Here is a 25,666-nt window from a genome sequence, read left to right on the forward strand (position 1 = left end):
CAATGCCAAAATGCTTTTTAATTATACTTGACTTACTTTTGTTAAAATAGTTGTGAACCATGTCCAGAAAAAGATGATGCCATGAATAGGGTGATTTATTCTTTTTTTTTTCTTCGAGACAGGGTTTCTCTGTAGCTTTGGAGCCTGTCCTGGACTAACTCTGTAGACCAGGCTGGTCTCGAACTCACAGAGATCCACCTGCCTCTGCCTCCCGAGTGCTGGGATTACAGGCGTGCGCCACCACCGCCCGGCCGGGTGATTTATTTTTTACAACTGCTCACAGTTGTAAAGCTTATACTTTAAGAAATGTATGTAATACTTTCAGTGATGTGCAAGAATTAAGAAGCAGTGTGCTGCTTTTAGAAGTTTGAATTTATTAGCATGTGGCAGAGTGTGGTAACACCCTCTCAAGTGTAAGTAATGAGGGCTGTAAAGGTCAGGCACTTAGCATGCCTACAGTCAACTTTGTTTTGAGTTGTGCTCTTTATTACTAAACAGCAACAGTTGATTTTTTTTTTCCATTTTTTTCTAGTCCTGGTTCATAAGACAAAAACATTCAAATATTCTATTCCTAAAAAAGCAGTATACCTCAACTGAATATGCTCCTGACTGAGGACTTGAAATGTTCATTCTCAAGCTAATAGGTGACAGATGTGAATGTGGTTTGTGGAAAACTGAGGCCTATTTGTGATTCATATTTATCAATATTATAGAACAGGAATTAGATATAAAGTGTAAGGTTCATTCACTGTTCTTGTGGTACTAAGTTATGCGTATTTGAGCTTTTTTAAAAAGTAGCACTTCACCAGGCATGGTGGCACACGCCTTTAGTCCCAGCCCTCGGGAGGCAGAGGCAGGTGGATCTGTGAATTTGAGGCCAGCCTGGTCTACAGAGTGCATTCTAGGACAGCCAGGGATATGTAGAGAGACTCTGTCTCAAAAAAAAAACAAAACCAAAGTAGCACTTCTTTGACTGAAGACTAGACAGTTCGGTGTTGTCAATTGTAATTAAAGGTGAGTGATTAAAGAGCTTGATTTTGTGTTACTGCCTAGTATGGACTTCCTGTCGGATTTTGAGATGATGTTACAACGGAAAAAGAACATGTGTGGCAAACGCAGACGAAATCGAGATGGGGGCACTTTTATTAGTGATGCAGATGACGTTGTGAGTGCCATGATCGTAAAGATGAATGAAGCTGCAGAGGTAAGATGTCACTTCTAGGTTATCTGCTCTTTCCTCCACCAAATGGATGGTGTGGCATCTTCTTTCTTTAAATGTTTAACCTTAGGCTGCTATAAAAGATATCTTGCTTTCTGTAATAAAGTATGTACTTGCTAAATTTTAATCCTGTAAATAATCTTAATTTCCAAAATTTAGCCACATGGTTAGAAAAAAAAAATGGTAAGTAAAACTGAATCTTTTTTTATAGGAGGTTTGTTGTCATAGCTCCTGGTCCACTACCAAGGTTGATGTCTATTCAAATATAAAATATGCTGTAAAGTCATTTGTTGGTTTGCCCCTGATCAAGAGATTGCAGCAGACTCAGTGTACTGGGAAATATATATCTGTATCCATCCAAATTATTAAAAATTGGCAAATATTTTTAAAAACTAAATTCTGATCCTTGAGAAACACTTGCAGAGGTACTTTTGTTTTTTGTTTTGAGGCGCTGGGGACTGAACCTAGGCACTTGGCCGCCAAAGGCAAATGCTCGATGACTGAGCTTCACCATCAGCCCCTTGCTGAGATAGCCCATTGTTTTGATGATTTGTCTTGTATTTATTTAAAACAGTTCAAGGGTGAAGGGAGAAATAGGTAGACTTATAGTTAAATGAAGACCAACCCTGTGTTTGTTTGTTGAAATGAACATTGGATACGCTGTTGTATATTTGTAGAATATAGTATTTTATGATTTAAAAAAAAAAGTAGAAATTACCCAAGTAATATTTTTGGCAATAGGTCCTACCCTCCTACTTATGGAAAGATAATTCTTGACGATAAAGCAGACTTTCCCAGCTGTATTTTGTTCCTTGAGTAAACTCCAAAACCTTGAACACTTGTCAGTACTATCAATGAAATTGTCCCTCTCTGTTCTGATAGTTAAAAAGCAATGTAACTATGGGTTTCATTGACTAGACAGATAAGGAGTTTGGCTTTGTGTAAAATAGCTCATCCTTTTCCTTCAGGAAAATTATATTTTCTTTGAATAACTATTTTGAGGTTCAGAATTGTAGTGGTTGTTATAATTGCATATTAAGAGTAATGCTGCTTTATTTTAAACCTTTTTTTGTGGGGGGGGGTGTTCTGTTTTCTGAATAGGAAGACAGGCAATTGAATAATCAAAAAAAGCCAGCACTGAAAAAGTTAACTTTATTGCCGACTGTGGTTATGCACCTTAAAAAGTAAGTATTTTGTTTTCTTGGGGGAAAAAATTTCCTTTTAATAAAATGATATTCAAGTTGGATGATGGTGGTGCATGCACTCCTTTAATCCCAGCACTCTGGAGGCAGAGACAGGTGGATCTCTGATTTTGAGGCCAGTCTGGTCTACAGAGTGAGTTCCTGGGCGACCAAGGCTGCACAGAGAAAAATAACAAGAAGAAGGCAAACACATTCTGACCTGTAAAATAATATTCAACCTGTACACTATTGTTTTAGAACTATTGAATAATTATGGCCTTCTGTTGGACCACAGAAAATTAGAGATGAGTAAATTTTCCTCAGTTATGGTTCTTCATAAATCTTTGTTTTTTGAGACAAGATCTTTCTATGTAGCCCTGGCTGTCCTAAAACTTCCAGACTGACTTCAAACTCACGGATATCTGCCCACCTCTGCCTCCTGAGGGCTGGGATTAAAGGCATGCTCTGCCACCACCCGGTTCATGAATTTTTCTTAAGCCTTAGTGCTTTTTGAACAGACAGAAAACTGGTAATATTAAAGAAAACCTGGAAATTTACTAATTTTATCATTTATGGACAATTGAGACCTTGTAAACTTTCATGTATTTTTCCCAAGGTGGTAGGAAGCAGCAAGCCTGGGAGCTGTTGCTTGCAGCCTGTCTGTGCTGTAGATTTATCTGACCCTATTCATCAGTCATTGCTCTTCTTGAATGGCGCTTTTCCCAAGTCCTTGTTGGGCAATTCTCTATAAAGTCACAGCCTTGGGAGCTGGAGAGATGGCTCAGCAGTTAAGAGTACTGGCTGCTCTTCCAGAGGTCCTGAGTTCAATTCCCAGCAACCACATGGTGGCTCACAACCGTTTAAATGAGATCTGGTGCCCTCTTCTGGCCTGCAGGCATATATGCACATAGAACACTATACACAATAAATAAATAAATCTTAAAAGTCACAGCCTTGTTTTGATAGTTGAAGAAATGCCTTAGCACACTGGGGATCCAACTAGAAAACTTCTCCATCGCCAAATTTTCTAATTCATTCCATTGCACAAAGCAGAATTTAAATATGGTATTCGATTGAAATATTGTTCCCCCTGCTAGGAAAACTATATTTTCTTTGTTTTCTGTCAGAGAATAGCACAGTTCTGTTTTCCCCACTCTGAAATGACCTATAGGTTGATTTTTTTTTTAATAATTTATTTAATTTTACTTTATGGACATTAGTGTGAGGGTGTCAAATCCCCTGGAACTGGAGTTACAGACAGGTGTGAGCTGCCATGTGGGTGCTGGGAATTGAACCTGGGTCCTCTGGAAGAGCAACCTGTGCTCTTAACTGCTGAGCCATCTCTCCAGCCTCTTTTTTTTTTTGTTTTTTAAAGTTGGGATATTGGGCTTTTTTTTTTTTTTAACTATCTGTATCATTGATACCACTTTTAATCTATTTTATAAAACCTGCATATCTTAGTGAGTTACCTTTGAAGTGTAAGCTAGCTTTCATGCTGCTTTTGAAACTAGGAAAGGGGTTGAGTACATATTGAGTATGTAAATAATTCTTTAAAAGCAGTTTTTTTGAAACATCACTATGTAAGTAAAATCAGAGGGTGATAGACTTGGCATTATCATCATGTTCGTCATCATTATTTCAGGCAGGACCTTAAAGAAACATTTATTGACAGTGGTGTGATGTCAGCCATCAAAGAATGGCTCTCACCTCTACCAGACAGGAGTTTGCCTGCACTGAAGATTCGGGAGGAGCTGTTGAAGATTCTGCAAGAGGTTAGCATACATAATCTAATCCATTAAATAGCTAATGTGGTTTCTTTTCTGTAGTCAAGACCTGTATTTTGTACCATTTCCTTATAAATTTGTTTAGCTACAGTCTGCCAGAAAGGGGGTTTTGGGAAAAGAGACCATACTAAATAAAATGAACATAAAAAGAAAAACCTTATAAAATTTGGTTGATGACAGCTTTCAAGGAAAGAGTTCTTAGTGCAGCCATGGGTTTCTTGGAAGAGCAGTCCAGTAGGGAGCAAGCAGAGAGGTAATTGAAGTAGAAAGTGTACTACATTTAGAGATTATAAACTTGAATTGGAATCTCTAATTGGGTTCCCTTTTTGTATGATTAGGATACCCTGCTTGACATCTGAAGAAGCTAGATGCTTTGTGTTTGTATTGGCTTATTGGTCTTTCACAATAAACTTGTAAGATAGGGATATTGCCTCCATTTTGTAAATGAGGAAACCAAGACAAGGTAAGGATTTATCTAAGGTCATGCAGCTAGGATTCAGGCTTAGGTATGTTGGATTCCAAGGCCTGGGCAGAACTGCTGTCCTCTTAAGTATGCGTAGTTGGTATTTCCTTGCATGATTATGTTTTACTCCACTAATACTGAAATCTTGACTTTTGATGTCAGCACAAAGGATGTTCCATGTCTTTATAGATCTTGAAAATGGAATTTTGTGTTAGTTCTAATGTGAACAAATAAGGCCTTGAAGATCTCCAAATTAGTATGCCTCCTAGCTCCTGAGTAATTAATATGCATGTATTTTGTTAATATTGTGCATGTTTTATGTTAATATGCATGTTAATATGCATGTTTTTGTTCCCCAGCTACCTAGTGTGAGCCAGGAGACCCTGAAGCATAGTGGGATTGGACGAGCAGTGATGTATCTGTATAAACACCCCAAGGAATCAAGGTCCAACAAGGATATGGCAGGGAAATTAATCAGTATGTAAAGTTTGCTTTTTATTTGTTTAATGTCTATAGAGGGAGAGATGTGCATGTGTAAAAACTATATTTTTACCAATATTTGTTTAAAATGATTTAGTAAAGTGAAATAGAAGAATTTTAGTGCCTATGTACACTCTTAGACTTAAAATGCTCTTAAGTTTATTTAAATATGCTTTCCAGTATTAACTACAGCGATTAAAAGCATATGTCTTCTAGCTGTGCACCAAGAACATGGAGAGAGGAAAATGCAGGCCCTGGAATTAACCATGCCTAGTTCATAGTCTTGACTCCACTGCCTTCCTGCAAATCCTCAGCTAGTGACTTAATCTTCAAGCTTGGCCTCCACCTGTGTAATAAAGAGATTTTAGTAATTCTTTGTTTTCTTTGGGTTATTATAAAGATTAAATGAGAGGCTATGTAGAGAGCACTACTGTCAAGAAAGCCATTGTTGCTGTGGGTTGCCTCCAAGACCTTTTCTTACACTTACCTGTTTATGCCAGAGAAGTCTGGGTCCTAACTGAAGTACATATTGATTATGAATCTAGGTTTGTTTTCATCCTTCCTGTGCTCCACATTTTAAAAAGGAATGCTCTATAAATGCCTATAATACTGCCCACTACTAGGGTGTGATTATTTAACAACCCAGGAGAAATGCTGTTTTGTAGGCTAAATAATTACTATTTTCCTTACTGCAGACGAGTGGTCTCGGCCTATATTTGGTCTCACCTCAAACTATAAAGGAATGACAAGAGAAGAAAGGGAGCAGAGGGATCTAGAGCAAATGCCTCAGCGACGGAGACTGAGCAGGTATGAGGGAACAGGTAGGAATGCACACGTGAAATCTCATGTAGTGTGTATGGGAGGACCTTTCTGGGACACAGTGGTGGAGTGCTAGAGATTGGAGTGTTCTAGCCATTTGCAGAAAACAACTTTCTCAGTCCCAGTTCCAAAACCCTAGGGGGAAAAAATGTTGGTTCAATTTTTCCGTTTTCTGGATACTTCCTTGAGGGCAGGGTTATCAGTTACAAGTATAGTTAGTGTAGATCACCCAGAATGAAACCTGCTTCATGAATGAGTATTAAGGTGAACAATACTTTAAAACGATTACAAGTTCTCAGGCCAGCAAGTCAGCTCATAGGGTAAAGGCTGTGCAAGTCTGGCAGCCTGAGTGATCCCAAGAACCCAAGTGAAGTCAGAAAGGAAAGTTACCCTCTGACCACCACTGCACTCCCTCACATTCACACACACATCATGGTTTCTGTGATTCAGTAGAAAGGCACTTACCTTGGTATGAATTTGATAGTTGGATGTGCTTTTCCTAGTTGTAAGGATTTAAGATCCTGGTATCTCACTGTTTGTTCTTTTCCCAGCACTGGTGGTCAGACACCGCGAAGAGACTTGGAGAAGGTGCTGACAGGAGAGGAAAAGTAAGTAAGGGTTTTGCCTTGATTTTCCTTAGCATGTATAGAGCATCTCTGTTTTTACTTCATTGTAAGAACGGTATTAAATTATGTGTTCCCGTTAATAAAGGGTGATTTTTTTCAATTTATATTGGGTGCTCTGAAGAATTAATAGTTCACTTAACAAGTATTTTGTGGCTGCTTGCTAAGTACTAAAATTCTTTTAGTTTAAAGCTTAAAGAATACAAAAGAAGCTTAAAATTTTCCCGTGTTGTCAAGTATAGTTTCATGAAGGGCGATAGACCAAGATGTGTAGGCACGTGTGCCGTCCTGGTTTCAGAATGGCAGGGGTGCTGAAGCAGCGGCAGTGTGAGGTGACAGGTGTGGTAAGAGACAGTCCTGGAGATGCAGGTGTGGACCAGCAGGAGCCCAGGTCAGGCTGTGGAAGGTTTGCTTCTCTTTATAATTCAGCAGAAGGTTTGAGCCTTTGTGAGAAACTGTCATATTTGATTAGAAATGTTGGTTCTGAAGGCATCATTTGGACAGTAGAGCAGTGGGCTGCAGGCAGTGACACAGCTAAATGGGGTTAGTCAGAGGGTAGCAGAAGGCTGAGAAGACATTGTAGAGGTAGTGCTTAGAGTTGGTGACATGTTTAGGGAGAAGTTGGTTTACAATTGAAGATTCTAACCAAATATTTAAACTGCAGTATGGAGACAGTGATACTACTGATCACTAAAACTAAGGATAAGTAGATTTGAAGAAATCAGTAGTAAGTTATTTTTCAAGCTATTCACGGTGAGATATTTAATGAGATACTCTTCAACACCATGGGGTCTAGTCATGCTAGACACAGATTTGATGGTTATCTCCATAGCTGGGGGGAATGTTCAGTTTAGAGCCTAGAATAAGAAATGAACTAACCAATTTGGCAGAGGAGTGTAGCCAAAGACCCAGTACAGAAGATGTGTTCTTATACGCTGGAACGGAGCCTGGAGGGAAGAGTGTAGATGCTTGCTCCCTACTCCCAGCAGGTATAAGTCTGCTCTGCATACATTTGGGGGAGTTCCTAAAGATTGAATGGCTTAAATGCCCAGACACTGACAGAAGGGCTTTACTTACTAAGAATTGTGATCTTAGTGTGGCATGGTTATTTTCAAAGTTGTCTGAATATAAGCATGAATGAGTACAAGAAAAACTGAGAAATGTGAAGGAGATAAGATAAAGTAGATTGTGTCAGTGTCCTCACTGTGATACACTATAGTTTGGAAAGTTGTTACCATTGAGAGAGACACTGGGGTCTCTCTATTACTTCTTATAACTGCAAGGGAATTTGTAGTGACCTCACAAAGTTTTCTCCATTAGGTTGTCATTTAGACAACCTCATTTTTCCTCATCGCCTAGTGACTCTCGAGACTTGGTTAGAGAACTTAGGATTTAGAATATTTGAGTTGGAGAGATGGCTCAAGAGCGTTTGCTGTTATTGCAGAGGACCTACGGTTGGTTGCCAGCTCTCACATTGTGGTTCATACTGTTTGTAACTCCAGTTCCAAGGGGCCTGACTTCCTTTTCTAGTGGTACATGTGCATATATGAAGGCAAATGCTCATACATAGAAATTTAAAAACAAAGTTTTCTTGAGACTAGCCTTGGAAAGGACAGGGCATGATTACATCTGAAGCCAAGGAGAAGCAAGAATTCATATAAAAAGGAAATTGGCATTGAAGAGTGAGTAGTTCACACACTAGTAGTATAATGGTGGGATGACAGGGGATTGAAGCATTGCAGCTGAATGTGATGGGCCTGGGTTTACAAGGGTGAAATCTCACTTAGACTCCTGTGGCCAGCTAAATAATTAGTTTTTCTTCCCTTCCTCAGGGCTCTTAGACCTGGAGATCCTGGCTTCTGTGCCCGCGCTAGAGTTCCAATGCCATCAAACAAGGACTATGTCGTCAGGCCCAAGTGGAATGTAGAAATGGAGTCATCCAGGGTGAGTGAGCAGAGGAAGAGCAAAACCATTTGAATTTTCCCCTTTCTGTTTAATAATGTGTGTAGCAGTTATGGTTTATTTCATTCACGAGATCTGTTTTGGGATCTCTTAGGTATTCATTCACTTAAAGAATCATGAGAAATAAAATTTACCTGCTTTCTCAGAGCCTTCTTCTCTCTTTCTCTCCATCTGCTTAAACATTTGTTGTGAAATTGTCAGAATAGACACTTGCCCTGTCGTCAGTGAAGACATTACCCAAATGCTGTTTCTTGGTAATCTTTTTCTCCCATCAAACCACTCTTTCTAGCCTGGTATTCTTAAAAAGGGCCTAAGTCGGTTGGAAAAGCATAAGAGGCGGTTTGCAGAACAGAAGAGGCTCAGCAAAATGCACCGTGCTGTCAAGTTCAGCATTGAAGGCAACAGAATGCCCCTGTAGTCCTGGCCCTGCCAGAGTGTGTATACAAGAGGTATTCCCAAGGAAGCATGAGCTATGCATGGGCTTGAATTGCCAAGAGAGTATGTGCTTTCTTAGCCAGAAAAGGCCTGGCCTGAATTCAGCTTCTGAATTAATGCTATTGGGCAGCATCCTAAGACATTAAGGCCTCTGAATCCTTAGGAGTTCGCACTGAGGTCCTCTTCTATGTCAGTATCCTAGAGACTAATAGATCATTACATCCCCAGTAAACATTATATTTTTCCTGATTGTTACCTATTTTTATGAAAAAGTCTTTAAAAAATTTTTTGTTTTTTGTTTTTTTGGGTTTTTTTTGTTTTTGTTTTTTGTTTTTTTTTTTTGTGACAGGGTTTCTCTGTATAGTCTTGACTGTCCTCAAACTCACTCTGTAGACCAGGCAGGCCTTGAGCTTGGAGATCTGTCTGCCTCTGTTTCCTGAGTGCTGGAATTAAAGGTGTGCACCACTACTGCCTGACTGAAAAAAAGCCTTTTTATTTGGGCCCAGAATCATAGTTTGCATTATAGGCATACAAACTGCTTAGTGGGTTTTTTGTGGACGGGAAGTGACTTTTCCTGTAGTATTTATCAAGAATTCTTTATATAAAACATTTTGCTGGGCATGCAGATGCACAGATATCCATCACCTGGCCATAAGCCGCTGACACTGAGGCCGGAGTGACAGCTTGCTGCTGGGTGCAGTGTCTGCTGCTGCCTTTTGTGCTTCTCCCTCAGCTTCCTTCAGTCCACTCATGTGCTGCCACTTGACATTGCTGTGATGTGCAATTAACTATAAACAAATAAAGGACTTAGTTTTATGCAGAGGACATCTTCCTCTACTTGTACTTCCCTTTTTTCTGGTTTGTTCCATATCTAAATTAATATTCATTTCTCCTTGGTATCCCTTTATTAACATTTTTTTTTTTTTTCAAGACAGGGTTTCTCTATGTAGCTTTGCACCTTTCCTGGAACTCACTCTGTAGCCCAGGCTGGCCTTGAACTCACAGAGATCTGCCTGCCTCTGCCTCTCGAGTGCTGGGATTAAAGGTGTGCGCCACCACCACCTGGCAACTGTTTGGTTTTTTTTAACCTTATATTTTCTCACTGTACCGTCCCTCATTTTAGCTACTTCATTCATATTTCCATTCCTAGTACTTTTGTTTTTGAAAATTGGAAATGACAGTGTAGCCACAAAAATGTAATAGAAGTTTGTTGGCCAGTCTGCTCTGGAAGCAGACTCCATGTTTCTAGGGGCTGTGTGCCCATCTGCTATTGTGGCTGACTGTGAGCCCATATCCTCAGGGGTAGGAGAGCTATCTGTCATTTTTCTCCAGTGTAAGAGAGAGCTTCCTTCCTGTATTTCCAGTCATAATTTGCTGGTATTTATCTAGGCTGCCAAAATGTAGCTCTACCAGCCAGACTGACATATCATTTTGTTGGTTTCTCATTAATCCACATTGGAGATTTATAATTTTTAAGTGTAATAGTCTCTGTGATTTATGTGACTATATACTAATTTGTTTATTTCTGATTTTTTTTTTTTAATTTATTTATTTATTATGTATACAGTGTTCTGCCTACATTCATGCTTGCAGGTCAGAAGAGGTCACCAGATCTCATTAGGGATGGTTGTGAGCCATCATGTGGTTACTGGGAATTGAACTCAGGACCTCTGGAAGAGCAGCCAGTGCTCTTAACCTCTGAGCCATCTCTCCAGCCCTATTTCTGATTTTTAAAACTTCTTTATTTTGAGATACAAAATTTTAGCTGGCCCAAAATTTGCTATGTAGAGCACACTGGCCTCAAACTCAGAGATCCCTATCTGCCTCTGAATGCTGGAACTATTTACAAAAAAAAAAAAAAAAAGGTAAAATGGCAGAGGCAATGCATATTTTTGTCTAAAGTTTTAAAATACAGGCATTATAAATAAAATTAATATAACATACTCTCACTATAAGTTTACATTTTGGATTATAGCTTTTTGCTCCTTTTTATGCATGCATGAACATTAGCCTTTTTAAGAATTTTCAGTCTGCAATGTGATCATACTCTTCTAACTTGAGTTTAAAGGTTTGGTTTTAACTTAACATGACAAAAAAAACATTTGACACCCATTCTTAGTGATTTAATGTGTTGTCATATATAGTTGTAAACCCCCCCCCCCTTTTTGTTTTGTGTTTTTAGCAAACACTCCTTGCTAGTCTTCTACAGGCTTTTTTTTTTTTTTTTTTTTTTTTCCCTCTTGATAAAACATTATGGCTTCTAACATCCAAAGGAATGTTACAGAACTGATGAATCAGGAAATGAAGATCATTGGATTTGACGTGTTAGGTGCTGGATGTCTGTGATGAACCTTAGATCATTGAGCAACTTTGCAGGTTACATATATGCAGTGAGCAGGAGTAGTCTGGCACTAGCCTGGTGTGTCCTTGGTGCTGATGCCAAACAGATCCTGTAGGGTTCAAGCTGTTAGAGAAGATCCTGGGAGTGAGCAAAGAGAAGTCCAGCTTGGTATGTAGAGCTTCAGGGAGTCAGGTAATTGTCAGAGATTGGAGCAGTAAGGCTTCCCTCCACCAACTCCTTGTACAAAAGTGAAAGGGAAGAAAGGGATGTTATGGTGGTAATACAACATTTTCTCATCTGACAGTGAACTTTATGCTGAGGGTACTAGTGCCAAGTATTGAATAATGTGGGGTTGGGATATTCCTAGAAAACTTGAAGAATGCCATAGAAAGCTGGTTCCTTGGCTGGTAAAGAAATAGCTTCATGTTAGGGTGAGGCTGAGACCATGAGTGGACTAAGAAGGCTCACAGTGCACAACTTCAGGAGAGTCTTTAGCTTACCTTCTTTGGTGTTTCTGAGACTCTAACTTTAGAGGTGATTTAGTAGTAAATATTTGGGAAGAAGTAAAAGAAAAACACCTGTCACTAATCATTCACCATTCTTTTTTATTTTGTAATATTCTTTGCCAATTCATACATGTATACAATATATCTTCCTACCTTCCCAACCCCCCAACATCCCCTCCCTTATCTTTCTGGATACCCATACACCTTTCCTGCATTCATATCTTCTCCTTCTGTAGATTTTTGGTTTTGGTTTTTAATTTCCTTGTTTGTGCATGTGCTTGTACGTGTATGGGTATGTGTGCCACAATGTACCTATGGATGTCAGAGTACAACTCTTAGGAGTTGGTTCTCTGCTTCTACCACTTAGGTTCTGAGAATCAAACTCAGGTCATCAGGCTTGGCAGAAAGTGTCTTTACCTGCTGAGCCATCTCACTATCCCCTGTTTATATATATAGTTTTGTAAGTCATTGAGTCCAGTTCCTGCTGTCTGCTGGAATGCTGACTGATCCTCTTGGCGTAATCTTGGGCAGGTAACCATAGCTGCAGTGAGCTCATGAATGAGTACAATGCTCATGTCATGTCCACAAGACAGCATTTCACAGCACTCCTCCCCATCTTTTGGCTCTTAACATTCTTTCCACCCCTCTTCCTCTGTGTTCCCTGAGCCTTAGGGGTATTGATACAGCTCTCTCATTTATGGCTAACAACTGAACAGTCACTCATTCTCAGCATTTTGACTAATTATGAGTCACTACATTAACTAATGCCCACTGTAGAAAGAAGCTTCTCTGACCAAGACTGAGAGCAGGACTAATGTTATGAATATAACCATGGGTGTTTAAAGGCACTTTGATAACATGACAGTGTAGCAACACAATAGTAATAGATTCCCCTCCTAGGGCATATGGCCTCCCAAGCTGTGGGTTTTGGTTGGGTTTACAGTACCACGCATAAATTCTCTCAAATGGACTGAGAAAGTGGTTCTGAGAAAGATAGTCATGTCATTATTGCACCAGTGGCAAGTCAGTATTGTAGCATTCAGGTTTACTGCTGGATAATATCGTGGATGACTATTTCTCCTCTTTCCCCACTGCCCCATAACCCACACCAGCCTTCATGGCAATGTAGCCAGCAGGGAAGGTCACTCACTGTCTTAGTCACTGTTCTATTGCTGTGAAGAGACACCATGATCTAGGCAACTCTTGTAAAAGAAGGCAATTAATTAGGGGCTTGCTTACAGTTTCGGGAGGGTTAGTCAGTCCATTTTCATCACAGGGGGGCATGGTGGCACTCACGGCACTGGAGCATAGCTGAGAGTTAGATCCTAATCCACAGGCAAAGAGAGAATCTGGGCCTGGCATAGGCTTTTGAAACCTCGGAACCCACCTGCAGTGACACTCTTCCTCCAATAAGGCCACGCCTCCCAGTCCTTATAATCCTTTCAAACAGTTCCGTTTCCTGGTGACCAAGCATTCAAATACATGAACCTGTGGGTGCCATTCACATTCAAACCACCACACTCACACCATTCTCAACATCTGAATTTTTAGCTACAGTTAGCAAGAACTCACACTGGTCTTTGACATCAGTGATAGACTTTTCCATATTTATTTTATAAAAGCTGTCAGTTCCTTGGGAACCACATATAAGACATGCAATATTCAAAACATTTTTTAAATATATGTTTTTAACAAAGCAAAACAACAACAGAAAACCTCAATTAAGCCTTTAAGTGTAAAAGCAAGTAGGAGATGTCCTGGTAGTAGTAGAGACCACCAGGTATAGTTTGCATAGGATTCTGGATCCTGCTGAAGCAGAGCAGAAACTCACCCCAAGGCTGAATCTAGAACTTCAGCACCTCAAGATTTGCCTGTGTTGGTTATGTTTAAAGTCTTTCTCTATTGGCTTTTCTTTGTTTTGTGTTTTTTAGTACCAGCACTGTTTGAAGTCATATGTCAAGTAGTTAGCACATATAGTCAGATGTCAGTGATGAAATTCTGTCATCTAGAAGTTTCTATGGGCTGTGGCAAAATTAAAAATAAAGCATAGACGACAACCAGTTGTCATTACTGAGAGGTCGATAGTTTTTTTTCTAACACTCGCTCTGTTCTGCTGGTCACCAAAGTATGTTCTGGTTATTGTTAAGCTTCAGGCTCTCTGACTGCTAGGTTTACATATTTCAATAATTTGTTCTTCAATTTTCCCCAATCTTAGTTTCAGGCAACCTCCAAGAAAGGTATCAGTCGACTGGATAAACAGATGAGAAAGTTCACAGATATCAGGAAAAAAAGCAGATCTGCACATGCAGTGAAAATCAGCATCGAAGGCAATAAAATGCCATTGTGACCTTGCCTGGGACACATCCCCATCTCTAAAAAATGCACAATGGACTATCAAGAAAGAAGATACTTTTCAATGTTTTAGCGTGTCTCTACCTGTGGTCGTAGGACTAACGTTTTTCTCCGTTGTATTTAAGACCAGTTGTTGTCTACTTTGTACAGAAGAATACTACTCCTGCTTCTATAAACTGTACGTAATAAAATTTCATTCTGGTTTTGGGGGGTTGTCTCATCATTGTCTTAGAGAAATTCTCTGTGAGGACAAAAAACAGTCCTTTCTGCTACTTGTGTGTGATATGACGAGGAATTTGTCTGGGTTTTGTCCCGGGCTCCCGACAAGGAATATCTCAAATCCTTAGGATTCTTGAAATATCTTTGTTATACCCTTGATTTGGCTCATTGTAGGCCCCTGAGATTGCTCTGTGGTGGAGGCTGGTCACCAGAAATATGCTTGGGGTAGTCACATTGCCTGTTTGATTAGTCAATCATGCCTTCGTAGTGAGGCCCCAGTAAAGAACTCTGGACAAGCCAGGTGCCATGCACACCTGTAATTCCAACATATGGGAGAGCGATGTCGAACTGAGGATCATGAGTCTGAGGCTAGCCTGGATTACATGGCAAGACTTAAATGCTCTGGACACTGCAACTGTGTCAATGTGCCAGGAGAGCAAGGGCACAGAAGCTCTGCATTACCCTCTAGACCACTCCTGAATTTTCATTGACCTGGTCGGCCGAATTTGTATCTTTTTTAGTAAGACTGGTCATAACTACAATTTTTTATTGAAAGACATAGTACTTTTCTGAGTTATGTGAATCTTTCAGCAAACTGTTAAACCAAGAAGTTCTTGGGAACGTCCCACTTCACAGCCATCCTGGAATGTTGATGGCCTGAAGATATGACTTGCAGCTCATGTCTGAGGTCGGGGCAGTCTTGTGGAGGAAGCCTGATCCCTAGCACTGTGGATTCTTACATTAACCCTGAGCATTTGGTATCAGAATTGAATTGTGTAGCATGCTGGAAGTGGAGGCAGGAGGATTGGGAGTTCCCCCACCAGCCTGACACTTAGCAAGACCCTGTTCAAATAAAGATTATGGTATCCCAGTTGGGGTTGAAGTACAACAAATTTGTTTCTCTTAGTAGGGATTTTTTTTTTTTTTTTTTTAAATCTTGGGAGTTAAGCTGTGGAAAGAAAAGGTTAAGAAACTCTTTTTTTTTTTTTTTTTTTTTTTGGTTTTTCGAGACAGGGTTTCTCTGTGTAGCTTTGCGCCTTTCCTGGAACTCACTTTGGAGACCAGGCGAAACTCTTAAAAGAAATATAGATGTAATTGAAAGTTACTCAATTACATATAGCAATTGGGCAAATAGAAAAGGGAGAAACACAGTTTGGGTTTCTTGTTCAATTTTTAGAATTCTTAAAAATCATGAGAGATTTCTGTAGATCAAGAAAATTTTATCAGTAACCCATTAATTACAAAAAAATCCTTTTCTGATACAAAGTGAGGCCTTGATTTTTAAAAAACAGAGTATTATTGGCCTTAGTGACCTTTGGACAGTTGAAGGAATGTGGATTTCATGGACTAAAACTCTATGTAAGAACCTCTCAAGCCAGGTGTGGTGGTGCACACTTTTAATCCCAGCACTGGGAGGTAGAGGTAGGAGGATCTCTGAGTTCAAGGCCAACCTGGTCTACATAAAGAGTTCTAGGACAGCCAGAGCTATACAGAGAAACTGTGTCTTGAATCCCCTCCCCCAATAAAAAGGGGGACTGGAAGAAAGGACTCAGTGATAAAGAGCATTTGCTGTTCTTGCAGAGGACATATTCCCAACACCCATGTTGAACAGCTCACAATTGCCTGTAATTCCAGCATTAGGGGATCCAGCACCCTCTTCTGGCCTCTGCACCTGCACACACAGGACTCAGCCGTTAAAGGCGAGGCTCACAACCAGAAAAGTAAAATCTTAAAGCCAGGCCCTATGGTTCATGCCTTTAATCCCAGCCTGGTCTACATAGAGAGTTCCAGGACAGCCAGAGCTACACAGAGAGACCCTGTCTCAAAAACCCAAAATGGGGTTGGGGGTGGGGAAGAGCCTGTCAAAGCCCATGAGTACTCTGCATAGGAGAGCAGGTGGGCTGACGCAGAAGGACCTCACAAAGCAGCTCAGCACTAGGTGGAGGCAGACCACCCCCAGGATTGTTTGATTCCATTAGCTAAAAGTGATAAACAGTATATAATGAACCACAAATTAGTTCTAAACATGAACAGAAGGATTTTGAGAATTATTCGAGTTTTGGTGTCTTAGGATGAGCTCCACTTACCACAGTGTTAGGTAAGGTAAATACAGCAAGCAAGTGATGAAACCATACCCTGGAGTTGAAGGGGATGGGAGGGGAGGTTCTACACTATTTAAAGAGAAATTACTAAGATTAAATTATCTTTGCTGTGTGTCTTTTTTAGGGTCATCCCAAGCCTGACCCATTGCCTTTTTAATTCCTATTTACTGAATTTTCAGAATACTGAAATAGCTCCCATATAATAAGACTCTTCAACATTTCCCATCCTGCCACTTTCATTATGTTCTCTCTATATGATTTCTTTTGCAGCCCGTGTGAGTAGCTTATAGGCAAGCTTTCCTCTTAAGCTCCAGATATCTAAGCATACCATGGTTTTTAGGGCCTGAATAATGCAGCTCTGTTGGTAGAGTGCTTGCCTGGCATGCACCACAGACACCTGGCTACCTAATAAGTACAAAGCCAGCCTGGACAGTTTGTCTCAGGACTCTACATGTTAATTTTGACCTCTTGTATGGAATGTTGCCTAGTCACTCAGGTTTTTTTGTAAAATATTTTTATTTTGGCAAAAGATTTGTATCTGAACTGTACAGTTTAGGTGCATTGACTGAATTCATATTGTGAAAGTCATCTCTAGAAATCTTCATCTTAACACAATTTAGCTGTAGGCTGAGCACGGTGGCACGCACCTTTAATCCCAGCACTAAGGAGGCAGAGCAGGAGGAGCTCTATGAGTTCAAAGCCATCTTAGTCTATATAGTGAGCTCCAGGACAGCTAAGTCTGCATAGATCCTGCCTCAAAATGAACAAACAAAACCCTTAGCTTCTTCCAGCTCTTGACAACTTCATTCTGCTTTCTGCCTCTGATTTAGACTATTCTAGGAACCCACTTTTTAATTTATTGTGAATGGGGACACATGTACCATGGTGTGCTTATGGAAAATCATGAGTTTATGGAGTTCTTGCCTTCCACTTTTACGTAGATTCTAAGGATGAAACAGGTTACAAGACTTGCAGCAAGCACTTTGACCACTGAATTATCTTACCAGCCTTTTTAGATATACATGTATAAATGCCTTGTCAGATGCATGATTTATAAATAGTCTCTCCCGTTCTTTTGACTCTTGATCGTGTTCTTTGGTACAAAAGTAATTTTAATTTTGATGTAACTTATTTCCTATGCTGTGGTATCACCAAATGAGTTACATAGCTCTATGTAAGGGCTATGTAAAAAAGGTTTTGATCCATTTTTGAGATAATTGTATGTTATAAAAGGGTCTGCTTTTATTCTTAGGAATTTGCATTTCCTTACATCATTTGTTGAAAAGATTGTCCCTTCCTCATTGATGGCCCTGGATCCCTTCTCAAAACTGATTTGGCTGTCTGTATGAGGGTTTATTTCTGTATTTTACTTCATTCCTTTTGATGTTTTGTTCTTTCTAAACCCATGATACTGTTTTGGCTACTGGAGCTTCATAGTAAATTCTGAAGTAATATGATCTATTCACTTTTCAACATTGTTTTGGTTGTTTGGGGTTCCTTGAAATTAAGAGAAAAAATTGTGTGGATGTGTGCAGGCATATGCCACAGCTGCATGTGGAAGTCAGAGGATGATGACTTTTGGGAGTAGGTTCTTCTGCCTGAGTTCTGTGGTCATCAGGCTTGCACAGCAGACACTTACCTGAAGAACCATCTTCTTGTCCCCTCCACTTTTCTATTCGGTATTGTTTTGGCTATCTGGGGTTCCTTGAGGTTTTATATGAATTTTAGGGTGACTTCTCTGTTTATAGCCATCAATGGATTTTTAACAGATTGTTTTAAATCTGCCATTTGAAGTAGTACTGAGTTTTAACAATTTTAAGTATTCTGGTCCTCAAGCAGAAAATATCTTTCCATTTGAAGTCTTTGGTTGAATTTATTCCTAAGTATTTTAATTCTTTATTCTAAATTGAATAATTTTCTTAATTTCCATTTAAGGATCATTGTTCATTAGTATGAGCAAATGGAACAGGTAATTTTATCTCTTCCTTTCTGTTTGGATACCTTACTTCCTCTTCTTGCCTGATTGTTAGAATTTCTAGTAGAACGTTGAATACAGGTGATGAAAATGGGCATTCTTGTTTTCTTGGCTTTAAAGAAAAGGCTTTGTCTTTATTCACTGAGTATTGTAGACTTTTGTGGTTTTGACTTCTACTTTTAATTTATTGAGTTTTTATCATGACAGGATATTGAATTTTGTGAAATGCTTTTTCTGTATCATTTGAAATCATTGTTTTTCTTCATCTTGATACCATGTATTTCACTAATGTGTGTATTTGTGTGTGTGTGTGTGTGTGTGTGTGTGTGTGTGTGTGTGTTTTCAATTATACGTATGTATGCGTGAGTGCCTGTTGCACAGGTGCACATTGGTGTGGAGGTCAGAGGAAACCCCTGAGGATCATTCCTCAGGCATCATCCATCTTGTTTTCTGAGTCAGGGTCTCTTACTGTCCTGGAACTCTCCAAATAGGCTTGGCTGGCTGGCCAGTAAGGCCCAGGCATCCACCTTTCTCTGCTTCCCTTTGTTGGGATTATAAATGTACACCATCACATAAGACTTTTCCTAGATCCTGGGGCCTCGAACACATGTCCTCCTGCTTACAAGGCAATCTACCGACTGAGCTGTCACCCCAACCCGTCATCCATTTTCGTTATTGTTGTTATGCCACATCATCCTGCCATTTAATTGTGACATAATACCTAATACTTTTTGAAAAAGTTTTATTTTATTTTATAAAATATCTACTTACATGTATATATGTGTGTTCACCGTATGTGTGCCTGGTGCCCATAGAGACTGTAAGAGGGCATTGGATACGCTGGAACTAGCGTTAATAAGATGGTTGTCATCTGCCATGCAGGTGCTGGGAATTAAACCTGGGGTCTTCTGCAAGAGCAGCCAGTATTCTTGACCACTGAGCCATCATCTCTCCAACCCCACATAATCCCTTTAATGTATTGTTGAATTCTGTTTGCTAGAAATTTTTTAACTTTACATTTAGTGTGTGTGTGTGATTGTGTAGCAGAGGATAACATGAGTCATTTTTCATTCTACCTTGTGGGTTCTGAAGATCACACTCATGTTACGAGGCTTGGTAGTCCATGTTAGGCTTTTTTTGTTGTGATTATGGTTTGGTTTGGTTTTTAAGGATTTTTTGTAGCACTTTGACCTGTAGTTTTATTGTTGTGCCTATTTGTTTTGTTATCAGGGTAGTGCTGGCCTCATACTTTGGAAATGCTTCCTCCTTTGTAAATTTTCAGAATAATTTGTCAGAATTAATTTTAATTTGGCCAGGCATGGTAGTGCATGCCTTTAATTCCAACACTTGGGAGGCAGAGGCAGGAGGATCTCTGAGTGTAAGGCCAGCCTGGTCATCCAAGACTCTATGTCGAGAACCTGTCTCAAATAGAAAAAAAATACTGTTCTTTAGATGGTTGGTAGAATTTACTGTCATGTGTGCTCTGCTTGGACGGTTTTAATAGTAGATGTAATCTTACTAGTTAGAGAGCTGCCTGTGTAGATTTATATTTCTTCATGAATCAAAGTTGGTGGTTTTTCTATTTCATCTGTTATCCAATGGATATATTGATGAGATACAGTTTATAGTGCTTCATTTTCATTCTTGGAAAACCTGTCATGATATACCCAGCCCTTTTAAAGGTATATCACTGTGTGTATGTGTATTCACGTGTGTGCACAGATATATGTAGGGGACGGGTGCCTTCCTTTATCTCTATTTATTGAATACAGAGGCCCTGACCGGCTAGACCAGTTAGTCATGTTGCCCTAGGGATCCCCGTCTCTGTCGCTTTAAGTCCTGGGATTACAGAGAGCCACACCCCTGCCTAGATTTTTCCAGGGATCCGAACTCACTTTATCTACTAAGCCATCTCCCTAGCCCAGTGTCCTCATTGGTTTCTAACTTTAGTTAGTTGAGCTTTTCCCCCCTTTCCTAGGAATCTAGCTGAAAGTTTGTCAGTTATGTCAGTTATTTGAAAGACCAATTGTTGATTGTGTTATTTTTCCTCTGATCTGTTTGCTTGCTTGCTCTTTTCCTTGTTCCTTGAAGAATAAAATTCGGCTATTGAGAACTTTGCTGCATAGCCGTGAATTTCAGCATTGCTTTTGTTGTACCCCAACACTTCTGCTATTTTGTGGGTTGTTTGTTTGTTTGTTTGTTTCAGAGGGTGTTCTAATTTCCCTGGTGATGTCTTCTTTCAACCATCAGTTGTTTAAAAATGTTCTATGTAGCTGGGCGATGGTGGTGCACGCCTTTAATCCCAGCACTTGGGAGGCAGAGGCAGGCTGATTTCTAAGTTTGAGGCCAGCCTGGTCTACAGAGTGAGTTCCAGGACAGCCAGGGCTACACAGAGAAACCCTGTCTGGGATGAGGGTCCTATTTATTTTACACATGTTTGTGGGGTTTGTAGTTTCCCTTAATGTGTTAAGGCTCTTTGTGACCCTGATGTATATGGGGAAGTGTTCCATATGCACTTGAGAAAAATGTGTTTTCTGATTATTGGGTGATGTGCTCTGTATATGTGTTTTGAAGCCCACAATAGTCTATGGTGGTGTTCAAGTTTTGTTTTTTCTTGTTTATCTGCCTTACTATTCTATATGTAACCCTTGAACAGTTTTATTCCTTCCATAGTTCTCTGTCAATATTTCCTTCATACACTTAGCAATTTTAGTTGGCATGTCTTTGTTGATAATTGCTGTGTCTGATTGGTGATATAAATATCCTTATTTCAGTATGTAATTGCCTTTGTCTCTTGAAGCAGCTTTGACTGAAGTCCTTTTTTTCTGTGTCCTGTGTGCTACTTCCCTCTTTGGGTTACTGTAGTTGAATGGGACATGCTTTTCATTCTATCAATTTAGTGTGTTTACTTCTAAAGTGAGTCTCCTGTATAAAATATATAGTTGAACCTTGGGTCTTGAACACATTCTTCCAAGCTGTATATTCTATTTGGTAATTAAATCCATTGACAAAGTAACTACTGTAACTATTAAAGGAAAGGGCTCACTCTTGCTATTTTGTTGTTCTCTGTGTCTTACAGTTTTTTGTCCTTCATTACTTCTTTAACTGTTGCATGTGTGTGCGTGTGCATGTGCATGCGTGTGTGTGTGTGTGTGTGTGTGTGTGTGTAGTTGATATTTATAGTGGCTTGTTTGATTTACTTTCATTTCTTTTTGTGTATATTATATATGCGGTTTTTATGAGGTTTACATGAAACATCCTAAAGTTACACAATCTATTTTAAACTAATAGCTTCGATCACATACAAAGCTTCTTCTCTTTATAGCTCTATCTCCCTTTTTTACATTATCAATGTCACAAATAGCATAATGTGTGTCCAAGAACAAGTTTATAACTTTCTATGCTTTTCTATTTTAAATACTGTTAAAGAATAAAAAGAGTTGTGAACCAAAATTACAATAGTACTAGTTTTTCTGTTTGTGTGTTTATAATTATAGGAAAATTTTTATATTCTTATATAGCTTTGAGTTTATGCCTGGTATCCTTTCTTTACAACTTAAAGGATTCCCTTCTGCATTTCTTAAAGGTAGGTCTGGTGGTAATGAACTTCCTATGCGTTCTTCATTTCTCCCTCACTAAAAGTATATATTATTTCATGTGTGTGTGTGATGTATGTATGCAAGGGCACTGCATAGCATATGTAGAAGTCATAGGACAACTTTGTAGAGTCAGTTCTCTCCCGCCTTTCATGGATTCTAAACATTGAACTCATTGTTTTAGGCTGCCACAGTTAACACATTACCTACGGAGTCTAGCAGCCCTCTGTTTCACCCGTCCTCTCCTTTTTGAAGACCAGTTTTTGTGTGACAGATGTTTCTGGGGAGATGTAACACACACCTGTCTGCTCACCACAGATAGAGAGCCCATGACAGACAAAAAATATGGATACCACTGAAATCCAACTTGGTGAACCAGTGAGTTTTATTGGGGTCACAGGAGCAGAAATGACTCAAAGACAGCTGCATGACCAAAGCCCACTCAGCATGGGTGACAGCTCACAAAAGCTGGGAACTCAACAGGTTAGAGAGTGTCTTTACCAATCTAAGGCCCTTCTTCCAGACAGGTCAGCCAGTCTCTACTTCCTCCAGACAGCTGGTCTTAAGTCTTCTTTGCAGCTTGGCCTCTCTCAGTCATCTTTGCAGCTTGGCTTATCCGAGAATGACGCTCAGCCGACCTTATTTATGCCTGGAATGAAAGGGCCTAGTAAATCTGGTCAGTCTCAGGGACTTCTTGAAGCTATTTTGAGTTATTTACTTTCTGTTTTAAGGAGCTTCCCTGGGAGATGGAATGTGTCAACCTCAGAGGAAACTGCTACACAACACCCATAAATCTGGGGCATTTAAATACTTGGTCTGCAGTTGGTGGCTGTTTGTGGAAGGTTAAGAAGTGTGACCTTGCTGGAAGTATATTACTGGAGGTGGGCTTTGAGGTTTCAAAGGACTTGTGACATTTTGAGTTACCACCTTCTGTTTGCTGCTCATCGTTCAAGATGCACGCTTTCAGCTGCTCCTCATGCCTGTCACCTGCTGTCCTCAGTCTGTTATCATGGATTCCAACCCTCTGAAACCGTAAGCCCAAAATAAACCACCTACAAGCTGCCTTGGTCATGGTGTTTTATCACAATAGAAAAGTAATGTAGAAGTTGGTACCAGGAGTGGGGTACTACTGTGATAGACTTGACCATGTGGTTCGGGGAGCAATGTGGAAGCCTTTGGAACTCTGGACTGGAAAAGCCATTGGATGCTGTAAGCAGAGCTTAATGGGCCATTCTAATAGGAACTTTCTAGAAAGTACTGAAAGTAGCATGAGCTATAGTGGCCTAGCTCACAAGTTCTCAGAGGGGAACAATATAAGCAACTGAACTGGAGACCATTCTTTTAATATTTGGCAAAGAATATGGTGGCCTTCTGCCCTTTTTGTAAGAACTTGCCTGAGGTTAAATTTAAAAGTAATAGACTAGTATCTTTGGCAGAAGAGATTTCAAAACAGCCTAATAAACTAACTGTTTTGTGGTTATTAGAAATTATTTTTTTGCAGGTCTACAATGAAGAGCAAATAGGGCAGAAAGAAATACAAAATGTAGAGCTTGGAGAGGAAAAGGATACTGGCAAAGTTAATTTTACAGCCAAGGCTTGTGCTGGAAGACAGACTGTAACTGTTAAGGGAGGCCAAATCTGCGTTGGAATGGATGCCCTCTTGCCAAGACCCCACTCAGCTGAACTTCCAACTTGTGAAAGGAAAAGACCTAAGGAATTAACAAAATGTCAGTGTCAGCCATCAAGTTCTGGCTTAGAGTCATGAAGGACACACATGTAAAGGAGTTGTGGAATCTGCCTCCACAGTCGAGGAGAGCTACTGGGGCCAGGCATGTGGAAGTCAAGTGTGAATTGCATGAAGACCACAAGATGTTAGAGGTGCCAGAGCCAAGGCATATCTGCCAAGGAGAGCTTCATACAAAAAGTAGAACCCACCCTGAGAAAGAAAGATCTGTCTTAGAGGCAGCAAAGCCAAAAGGGGCGGGCCATTTAAGCCCTTTGACATCAGACATGGAGCTACAGGATTTGGAGGTTTGCCCTGCTGTGTTTTGGCCTTCCTTTGGTACAGTATTTCTTCACTATGCTATGATTCCTCAATTTTGGAATGGTAATATATATTCTGTGCCATTGTATGTTGGAAGTATGTAATTGCTTTTGATTTGGCAGGGGATTCCAATTAAAAAATTTCCTTGAGTCTCAGAGACTTTGGACTTTTAAAGTGTGTTGAGACTGGAAGACTATGGGGACTTTTGAAGTTTGCATTTTGCACTAAATGCATTTTGCACTATGATGTGGCCATAAGCCTGTATGTGCCATGGAGTGGAATGTGGTGATTTGAATGAGATGTCCCCCAGAAGCTGAAGGCATTTGAATACTTGGTCCACAGTTGGTGGCTCTAGAGTTAGGAGGTGTGGCCTTCCTGGAAGAAGTATAGCACTGGGGTGGGCTTTGAGGTTTCAGAAGATTGATGCCATTTTGAGTTAGTTCTCTCTTGTTTCCTGTTTGCAGATAAAGATGTGAGCTCTCAGCTGCTGCTCCTGCCTGCCACCTGCTACATGAAAAATTTCTGTACCCTGATATTAAGCCTCTCTGCTGACACTGTAATCCAAATCAAACCGAATTAAGAATTAAAAGTCTGGGTTTAATGAGTAAAATGCTCCCAGATGATTTTTCGACCCTCAGAGAGGAGATGGGAAGAAGAGACCAAAAAAACCACATGGCCGTTCTCTGGGGGACAGTTTACACTTACCCTGTAAGTGTGGTCTTGAGCATCTCCAGGGAAAGAGCCAACTTCCAGCAGGTTTTCTGAGGTGGGGCAGGGTTTGGAGAGAGAGAGAGAGAGAGAGAGAGATGGAGTGGGGGACTGAGGTAGAGCTTCCACCCGAACATCCCACACTCTTTGGGTATGTGGACGCTGGTTTATGTCTAGCTACTTCCTGCGGTCATTGGACGATGCGGGGAGGGGGAGTTGGGAGTCAGGGGGCTCACACTCAGTGGGAGGTATAGGTTTCAAAGCATCTAGTTAACTGCCATCCTGGAGACCTCAGGAATCTGTTTCTTGAGGAAGCAGGGAAGGCAAATTGCTAGGAAAAAATAAATTATTAACACCTGCCCTATGACTGCCATTAAGAATCCTGGTTCTACTGACAAAGATGAATGCACAAGGCAGAAGAGCAGATAGGTCCTTCACTGGGACATCTTAGAAAATCAGCGGCTGGAGGGTTCCAGCCGCTGGACATACATGTGTCCTGAATAGGTTCCTGCTTGAGCTGAGAGAGATGGTATCAGCATTGGTGTCCAAGGAGCTTGGCAGCCAAAAGGGTGGGGAGGATCACAGTGTAGGGTCCTGTCCATCGGGGCTCAAGAGACTTAGGAGCTAGCTGTTTCAGGAGTACTTGGTCCCCTCAGGAGAGTGGGGCAGGCTCAGGGCTAAGTTGGGTCCATTGGTGTGGGGGCAGGGAGTCAGCTGTCAGCATGTGAATGGAGAAGGGACCTCAGGAGGGAGAGGTAGGGGAGGTACCCGGCTAGTGGAGGGGTCTGGGCCAGGAGGTGGTGATTGAGAAAGAAGGACCTTCGTAAAGGAGCTCAAGAGGGCTTAAGCCTGTTGGA

At 40.4% G+C, this 25,666-nt stretch overlaps 1 protein-coding gene across 12 annotated transcripts in view; it reads left to right on the forward strand.

Annotated features, from left to right (window-relative positions):
• The window catches only part of Iws1 (interacts with SUPT6H, CTD assembly factor 1), a 44,937-nt gene extending 20,226 nt beyond the window's left edge, over nucleotides 1-24,711 (forward strand). For 2 of the 12 annotated variants that reach the window (XM_052741779.1, XM_052741780.1), the window contains exons 7-14: nucleotides 1,054-1,204; nucleotides 2,321-2,403; nucleotides 4,043-4,172; nucleotides 5,007-5,124; nucleotides 5,823-5,934; nucleotides 6,498-6,554; nucleotides 8,402-8,513; nucleotides 22,789-24,559. In XM_052741779.1, the coding sequence (XP_052597739.1) occupies nucleotides 1,054-1,204; nucleotides 2,321-2,403; nucleotides 4,043-4,172; nucleotides 5,007-5,124; nucleotides 5,823-5,934; nucleotides 6,498-6,554; nucleotides 8,402-8,513; nucleotides 22,789-22,968 (943 nt within the window). In that variant the 3' untranslated portion in view covers nucleotides 22,969-24,559. The other 10 variants (XM_052741781.1, XM_052741782.1, XR_008219067.1 and 7 more) reach the window with 9 other exon arrangements.
• The last annotated feature ends 955 nt before the right edge of the window (nucleotides 24,712-25,666 follow it).

The sequence above is a fragment of the Peromyscus californicus genome, unplaced genomic scaffold, assembly GCF_007827085.1.
Source record: "Peromyscus californicus insignis strain IS unplaced genomic scaffold, ASM782708v3 Scaffold_17__1_contigs__length_78620276, whole genome shotgun sequence".
In the NCBI taxonomy this organism is placed as follows: domain Eukaryota; kingdom Metazoa; phylum Chordata; class Mammalia; order Rodentia; family Cricetidae; genus Peromyscus; species Peromyscus californicus.